The sequence below is a fragment of the Lipotes vexillifer genome, unplaced genomic scaffold (assembly GCF_000442215.2).
Source record: "Lipotes vexillifer unplaced genomic scaffold, Lipotes_vexillifer_v1.1 scaffold491, whole genome shotgun sequence".
In the NCBI taxonomy this organism is placed as follows: Eukaryota; Metazoa; Chordata; class Mammalia; order Artiodactyla; family Lipotidae; genus Lipotes; species Lipotes vexillifer.
In genome coordinates, this window is record NW_006770548.1 from 994457 (window position 1) to 1003531 (window position 9075).

Sequence of the window (9075 nt, forward strand, 5' to 3'; positions counted from 1 at the left end):
TCCCCCGCATCGGCAGGTGGACTCTCAACCACTGCGCCACCAGGGAAGCCCCAAATTTCTTTCTTTTATCACTTCTGCAGGTGACAAAGTCTCAGTTTTGTTTCATCTGAGAATATCTTCATTCCTGAAGGATATTCTCACTAGGTATAGAATTCTGAGTTGACAGTTCTTTTCTTTCAGCAATTGAAAAATGCTCTGCTACTTCCTTCTGGCCTTCATGGATAGGAAATCTGGTGTCATTCAAATTGTTTTTCCTCTGTAGGTAAAGCATTGTTTCTCTCTAGTTGCTTTCAAATTTATTCCTGTCTTTAGTTTTCTAAAGTTTGATTCTGATGTGTTTTGGCATAGATTTCTTTGGGTTTATCTAATTTGAAGTTCACTCAGCTTCTTGAATCTGTAGGTTTATTATCTTTCACCAAATTTGGGAATTCTCCAACTATTATTTCCTTGAATAATTTTTTAGCTCTATATTCTTTCTCCTCTCCTTCTGGGACTCTGATGACACAAATACTGTACCTTTTGTTATTAGTCCACAGGCTCTGTTCATTTCAGTCTATTTTCTTTCTCTTGTTCAGACTGGGTAATTTCTATTGTTCTATCTTCAAGTTCACTGATTCTTTCCTCCCTTATATTCATTCTGCCATTGAGCCCAACCAGTGAGTTTTTATTTTGGTTATTGTATTTTCCAGTTTTAAAATTTCCATTTGGATCTTCTTTCTGTCTTCTATTTCTCCACTGAGACCTTCTATTTTTTTCCCTTTGTTTCTAGTGTGTTCATAATTGCTTGTTGAAGGATTTTTATGATGGCTGCTTTAAAATCATTGTCAGCTAATTCCAATATCTGTGTCATCTTGGTATTGACATCTTTTTTTTTTTTTTTTTTTTTTTGTAGTACGCGGGCCTCTCACTGTTGTGGCCTCTCCCATTGCGGAGCACAGGCTCCGGATGCGCAGGCTCAACGGCCATGGCTCATGGGCCCAGCCGCTCCGCGGCATGTGGGATCATCCCGGACTGGGGCACGAACCCATGTCCCCTGCATCGGCAGGCAGACTCTCAACCACTGCGCCACCAGGGAAGCCCGGTATTGACATCTTTCGATTGCCTTTTCTAATTCAGATTGAGAATTTCTTTGTTCTTGGTCTAACAAGTGATTTTCTATTGTATCCTGGACATTTTGGGTATTATGTTGTAAAACTGTATCCAATTTCATCTTCTTTTTTTGCAGGCAGTCACCCTGTCTATATATAGGGTGCCTGTATGTGTGGGAGTGCATGTTCAGCTCCCCTCTGGACTCTACTGACACTACTCTGGCAGGGGAAGTGGAGTGCCAACTAGTAACACCACACATCACCCCATTTTGCCTCTTTGCTGCTGGATGAGGTTGTAAGTCCAGTTTTCTGCTGGCCCCAGTGACAGTGTGGGGAGGTAGAAGCAGTTTTTCCTTTGGTATTTGGCAGGAATAGGGTGTGGCATTATCATAAAAGGTTTTCTATTCTGCCAAGCTGTCCTTTTCCTTGTCCTTTGGCTAAAGGGAGCCGACTTTTCTTGGGGCTATTTTTACGTGTACCTGTTGGTGGATCTGGGCTGTAGGTTTTTCCAGCACCCTATCTGGGATGTATGGGAATTAATAAGAAAACCTGGCGAACTCACTGTTATGTCCTTCCTTAATTCCTGAAATCCCTAGCTCCTAGCCAGTCCACCTTCCCCTTTCCATCTTTCAGGGTCTCCTATGTTTGTCTGTAGTAAGATATCCAGAGTTTTCTACTTTTAAGAGGGAAGGCTAGTGAGGAATGGGGCTATTCCATCTTGGCCTGGACCAGAAGTTGGCATTAATGTATTTTAAAACTGAGTTTATTTTCCCCCATTATTTATTGATCTACCTTGAGTATTTTAAGCACTGGCTTCCCAAGTGTGTGATGTATTCTTAAACCAATGTATCTCTCATCTCTCAGGGGCAATCTTTTTTTTTTTTTTTTTTTTTTTTGGGGGCCGCACCACATGTGGGATCCTAGTTCCCCGATCAGGGACTGAACCTAAGTCCCCTGTTCTGGAAGTGAGGAGTCTTAACCACTGGGCTGCCAGGGAAGTCTCTCTCACGGGCATTCTTTTTCTTTTTTTTTTTAACATCTTTATTGGAGTATAACTGCTTTAAAATGGTGTGTTAGGGGCTTCCCTGGTGGCGCAGTGGTTGAGAGTCCGCCTGCTGATGCAGGGGACACGGGTTCGTGCCCCGGTCTGGGAAGATCCCACATGCCGTGGAGCATCTAGGCCTGTGAGCCATGGCCGCTGAGTCTGTGTGTCCGAACCTGTGTCCCAGGCACTGGCAGGCGGATTTTTGTTTTTAAGGTATTCTTTTTTTTTTTTTAAACATCTTTATTGGAGTATAATTGCTTTACAATGTGTGTTAATTTCTGCTTTATAACAAAGTAAATCAGCTGTACATATACATATATCCCCATATCTCCTCCCTCTTGTGTCTCCCTCCCATCCTCCCTATTCCACCCCTCTAGGTGGTCACAGAGCACTGAGCTGATCTCCCCATGCGACGCAGCTGCTTCCCACTAGCTATCTATTTTACATTTGGTAGTGTTTATAAGTCCATGCCATTCTCTCACTTCGTCCCAGCTTACCCTTCCCCTTCCCGGTGTCCTCAAGTCCATTCTCTATGTCTTCGTCTTTATTCCTGTCCTGCCTCAGGGGCATTCTTAATTCTACATTAGTATAGCACAATAAAGTGCTCTAGCATGTCTTTAAAATGTGATTTTATTTGAGGAAACATGTTGATAATTCCAAGGTATATATTTAATTCTGCTTGTAGGGTAAATGGAAACAAATTATCATAGATGTGAACATTTTAAAAGTGAAAGTTGGAATCTGTATAAGAAGATGATTGTTTTGTTTAAGAAGGAAGAGAATTATATATTTTGAAGGCTTGATAATGAAGGAAGCAAGGGGGGTCACGTATAATAGAGGATAGGATCATAGTAGTACTGTGCCTAAGACATTCTAGGAAAGTTCTGTTTCCCAGAATATGGCTATCAGCCTTTCTAGTCATCTAAATCTATTGAATTTTGGCATGGACCAACGGATAAATAGATGGCCAAACACAGAGGAAAGTTAGTCCTAGGATAGATAGAGATGGAAAACACGGTTGGCAGAGCTTTCAATGACACTTATTTTTCTAGGCTGTCTCTTGTACAGAGTTATCCCGCCTCTCTCTACTTGTCTGATAAAAACATAAATGGAAAATGTAGTAAGAGCTGACACACTGCAAGGTCACAAGATCCAGTCTTTTCTATGTAATTTGGAATAAATGGTTTGTTGATAAATCACTTCAGAGAAATGGAAAAACACACTGGTACAAAACCTTCCACAATGTCTTTCAGATAATTGGCTATAAAATATAGTGTGAACCAACAGCCCAAGGACAGAGACTCAGAAGTAAGGGGAATTAATACCATGCTATGCAAGGAGAACCATTTCTCTAACTCACCAGTCCCCAAAGGGAGCCTTCTGAAGTAGCGACAATGGTAGCAGCTCTCGGGGTGTTGTACATCAGAGCTAGTTCTCCAAAACTGCCATGGTTGTCATACTGACCAACAGAGCGGGTTTGATTATCTTTTGTTACTAAAATATCATAGGTTCCCCTGGAAATATAACAAGAAACAATTTTACTTATAATGGGCAGGTGTACATGAATAGAAGGTTGCTCTTATTGGGGAATTCCAACAGATTTCTGCTAGTATATAGAAATATAATAGATTTTTGCATTTTGACTTTGTATTCTGTGACCTTGCTAAACTCATTTATTAATTTTAATGAGTGAACTTGGCATTTTCTAGAGGATCATGTCATCTGCAAACAAAGACAAAGCGGCTTTATTTCTTCCTTTCCAATCTGTATGCCCTTCTTCCCTCCCGTCAGTCCTTCCCCCCTCACTCCATCTTTCTTCTTTGCTTTATTGCGTTGGTTAGGACCTACAGTATAATACTGCACTGAAGTGGTGAGAGGAGATATGCTTTGCTTGTCTGGTTCTCCATCTTAAAGGGAAAACATTCAATCTTTTACCATTAAGTATGAGGTTAGCTATAGGGTTTTTTTTTTTATAAATGCCTTTAATCAGGTTGGAGAAAAGTCCCTTCTGTTCCTAGTTTGCTGAGAGTTTTTATCATGGAAAGGTGTTGAATTTTGTCAAATGCTTTTCCTGCAGCTATCGAAATGATTGTATGGGTTTTCTTTTGTAGTCTGTTGAAAACTAGGATGTAGAACTGATTAAAATAAAGAAAAAAATGATACAATTCTCTATCTATTGATTGTTAATAACTACTAAAGAAAAATATTCAGAATGGACAAACATTTGGAGAAACAGGCACTCTCAATACACCACTGAAGCAAATGTAAATGTTTTAAAGTTTCTGAAAGATAATTAGCAACATAACAAATTCCTTAAAGAGACCCTTTGACATAGCAGTTCTATTTCTAGGCATTCTGAAGGAGATAATCAAAGATACTGGAAAATATTTAACTGCAGGGATGCTCACCGGTAATATTTATAAGAACAAAACCCACAATTTAATCTGCTAACAATAGGGGATAGGTCAAATATATGTCTATATTCATATTATGCAGTCAATATAAATCATGACATAGAATAATATTGTATCCCATGTCAAACTACTTCAAATAGATTTTAAAAATCAAGTCAATGTATATGACCCAACATAAAAAGTATACATATAAATGTAATAAAGAGTTAACTACATTTTACATGTTTGTTAACAGCTTTCAAGCCCTACCACTCACTCCCAATCCTTCTTCCTCTTCTGTCTCACATCTGGGAAAGCTGAGAAGAAAACCTGGGTGCTCCCTTATTTGGCACTGATAGGATATTCAAACAAAACTAGAGCCTGCTCATATATAAGAGTACTCTGACCTCAGCCACCCTCTAACCACCGTGAAACGCCAAGCCAGTCACCCCTCCCTGCTGTCTTAAGTCATTTTTGGACCTCTTGGGAACCTGGCCTGTTCTCCCTTAAAAGCCTCATTATGTGAGTGATAAATCTTTTCATACCCTCTTAGTTGTGTGTGTGGTATGATCAGTCTCAATATCTGAACCAAATTTGGGGTAATGGATCTGACCTAACAGTAAAGCATAGGAAAAAAAAAAAAAAGAAGAAGACTATACTCTGGGGATGAAATTAGGGCTAAATTACTTTCTTTCCTGTTTTTTTTTTTTCCCTAAGTTTCCTACAAAGAGCCTCCACTTGTCTGATAAAAATCATTAGGTATCATATGTTACACAAGAAGCAAACAATAAAGCCAATCACTCAAATATCAGGTACACAGTACCAACCCTGCTCTCAAGGGAGCTCACCACTGAATAGGTAAGCTGACCTGTATTTGACCTGGTGGACAAGGCAAAAGTAACAAGGACATGAGGGGAATAATGGAACTCAGTGTAAATTCACTTACGTGTTTTTAGTCTCTCTTCCAGGAGACACTAGCAACTTAATTTTGGGAACAACACAAATAATTTCAGGAAGCCACAAAACAGTCTTTCCTAACCTCTCTCACTTCGGTCCTCTTCCAAATAATGGGACATATTTTTCTCACTGCTGTTACCATCAAATTATGTAACAATTATCTATTTAATTATGTAATAGTTATCTATTTCTAGTCTCTCCAACTAGAAAATGAGTTTTTTGAGGTCAGGAACAATATCTTTTTAATAATTTATTAACAACCACTTTCAATGCATGCAAAAGATAATACCTCTCATTTACATGTGTAATAACAAATCATTCCCTTTGTAGACAGGCATTTCAACCTATAAGCTATGGATATGTGCAGGTAAATGCTTATTTCCCAGACTGCAGGTACCTACTGGGATTCCTGTCTTGGTGAGGGAGCACACGGCAGAGCAAGGGGGAAAGGTGGCTGTTGGAAGTGGTGATGTAACTTAAAAAAATTATTCTGTCACTACTTACAGAATTCTATGAAGGAAGCATGAGCATAATAGATAAAACAGTCTTTAAGAAGACATTATCTGTATCATCTTTACTCTTTAAATAAAACATTTCTTTCCTAACCCTAACTGTAATCATCTGTCACAGTATCAAGGGCCAAAAGGTTACCCAAGGAGTACGTTCTTTTTTTTTTTAACGTTTATTTTTTTTAAATTAATCAATTACTTATTTATTTTTGGCTGCATTGGGTCTTCTTTGCTGTGCGCGGGCTTTCTCTAGTTGCAGCGAGCAGGAGCTACTCTTCGTTGCGGTGTGCAGGCTTCTCATTGCGGTGGCTTCTCTTGTTGCGGAGAGCAAGCTCTAGGCGCGCGGGCTTCACTAGTTGTGGTGCGTGGGCTCAGTAGTTGTGGTGCTAAGTCGGGCTTAGGTGCTCCGCGGCATGTGGGATCTTCCTGGACCAGGGCTCGAACCTGTGTCCCCTACATTTGCGGGCGGATTCTTAACCACTGCGCCACCAGGGAAGTCCAAGTAGTACATTCTTGAACACTTTCCTGAATGAGCAAAAGGCTCGACGAGACAGGGGACCAGCTGAATCTAGTACAGCTACTTGATCAAAATGAAAAGACCCTTAAAAATCTTAAAAATCAGGAAAGCAATTGGAAAAAAATGAATAAGGTCTGCAGAGTAGATGAGAGTACTGTATAAAATGTTAATATCTGATTTTTTCAATTGATCTCTGCTTATGTAAGAGAATATTCTATTTTTAGGAAACATACACTGAAGTATTCAGAGGTAAAAGGGCTTATACCTGCAACTTACTTTCAAACAATAAAGCTAATGTGGTAAAACATAAATCTGGGGAACCCAGGTTTATAAGAATTTTTTGTACTATTTGTGTAACGTTTCTATAACTCTGAAATTACTTCAAAAGAAAAAATGAAAAATAATTAATGGAAGATATTGGGTGAAGCAACATCTTACTGATCTTAAACTCTGGTGAGGGTGTTCCTTTCAGGACTGAGGAGGGGGTCAGAAGGAGTTCTCCAGGTGATACTAATAGCTCAAGAGGTTAGGACACACCAGGGCAAACAGGTCAAACCCACATATTTCATGTTTCCCAACATGATTTATACCTGGAACAGAGCCAGAAGAGGCCAGAGGTATGGAGGTTGAGGCAGTATACTCATGTGTAAAATTAGGCTAGGATTGAATGATCCAGATGACAATAAAGTGTTACGGTTATTCTTTAGAAAATCAATTCACTTGAACACTTGCAAATAACATGTTTATAAAGCATATCTTGCACATTTCACCTAATTGTAGATAGTGGCAACCCAAGTATGGGTTGTACTGAGGACTCAGGGCAGCAGTAGATAGAGAAAGGCAGGCTGTGGACAGAGAGGAGCAAGCTTTGAGAAGCTTGTTTACATGGTCCTAAGTCCTGTCTGGGCTGAACAAAGCATAGGGTAAAGCACTTGCCCTGAATTATGAATCTTATTAAGTACAGCCGTGCAATTGCAAAACTCCATCTCCTACCGTTCAATGACATAAAAGTTGTCCCCATCATCTCCTTGGTCAATGACATGCTCATCAACTTTGACTGTCCTTTCAAACATGGCATCGAGGACTTGAGAAAGCTGTTCCTGCAGGGAGTACACAACGAGAAAAGATGGCTTCTACATTTGTGGGGGGAAAAAAACCTATGCTTATCTTGGTGACTACATGGTAGATGGTAGAAGTCCCCACATCAGACTATTCCCCACATTCAAGCAGAAACCTAAGGGCTGTCTGAAACAAATGCTATCCTGTGGCCATTCAGCTTTGCATCTCCACATATACAGCACAGTTGCCAAGTTTTCTGAGGCAGCATTGTTTTGAAAATACATTCTATAATTTACGCAAAAACAGGTATCTAAATCATGGTGCCTATTCTCCCAGCCGCACCCACAAGACTGTCACCTGCCTTGATGGCTCTACTATGTCAGGTGTAAAGCCATGTGATGCCACCTTCCTCCAGGTGTTGATATTAACAGGATCATCAAGGCTAAAAGGCTGAGATGGCCTCACAGGTTATCTCATGGAACAGCACAACTACTACTCTGACTAGCCAAGCACATCAATTTACCTCTCTGAGACTCAGTTTCTTCATATGCAAAAACGGGTTTAATAAATAGTTTCTAGCTCATCAACTTTTATGACTAAAGGAGAAAAATCTAAGGAAAGTATATGTCACATAACAGGTACTCAATAAATGAGATCTATTACCAGACATGTAATACTGCTACAATCATTTATACACAACACATACAATTACTTACTTACCAATATTACCTGCCATAATCAGAAGGTAACTGTACCAGTAAGTATAATGAAAACAAAACAATGCTATTAAATTCTAACAAAACAGTGATCTCAGTCTAGGGCCAGCATCCCTCTGTCAGGGAAATCAGTGACTGTTACGGAGCACTAAATACCAGTTTCAACTCAGAGAAAGACTTTGTCTTTGGAGGAATGTGGATTGAAGATCTGACAAGGAAATAATTTTATTGCTGCATAATTCCACGTGATTTAGTGTTCTGTCAGTGTGACTGTGCTATCTAAAATAACATTATCACGAAAAAGCACCTCTTTAGTTCCATAGTTCCAGGTGTGCTGAATACTGTAAAAGCTGACAAATACTAAAAAGGAAGGCTTGCTACTCATGTGTCATCCACATTAATGTGGAATGTGAGCTCAGTGTTGCCAGAAATCTCATGTTTAAATACAAGTAACAAATTAAAGTTTTCATATACAATACAGACCAAACACACATATCTATACCTGGCTGTATCTGGCCTGTGGGCTGTCCACTGGCAGCCTCATGTTTTGAGTAACTCTTCTTTTTCTGGCCTGGACTCTTCAGAAACATCAGTGTCATGATATAGAATAAGGCAGGGGGGAAGCAATCTGGGTTACAGGGGACTAGAATCATACCATGACAACCAAAAGCAACATGTGACTCAGGACTGGAAAACAGAACAAAAAAGCCATAGAAAACTTTACAGGGAAAATCCTAAAAGCAGTTCATACATACTTATACATGTGCCTCATATACACACAAGAAAGAGTG

The 9075-nt window shown here is 39.6% G+C and overlaps 1 protein-coding gene across 2 annotated transcripts in view; it reads right to left on the reverse strand.

The window, feature by feature from the left end:
• PRKAR2A (protein kinase cAMP-dependent type II regulatory subunit alpha) overlaps nt 1-9075 on the reverse strand; it is a 92841-nt gene that overhangs the window by 14524 nt on the left and 69242 nt on the right. For both annotated transcript variants that reach the window (XM_007446168.1, XM_007446169.1), the window contains exons 5-6: nt 7503-7609; nt 3494-3647 (exon numbers count right to left, since the gene is read on the reverse strand). In XM_007446168.1, coding sequence (XP_007446230.1) covers nt 3494-3647; nt 7503-7609 — 261 coding nt within the window. The remainder of the gene's footprint in view (nt 1-3493; nt 3648-7502; nt 7610-9075) is intronic.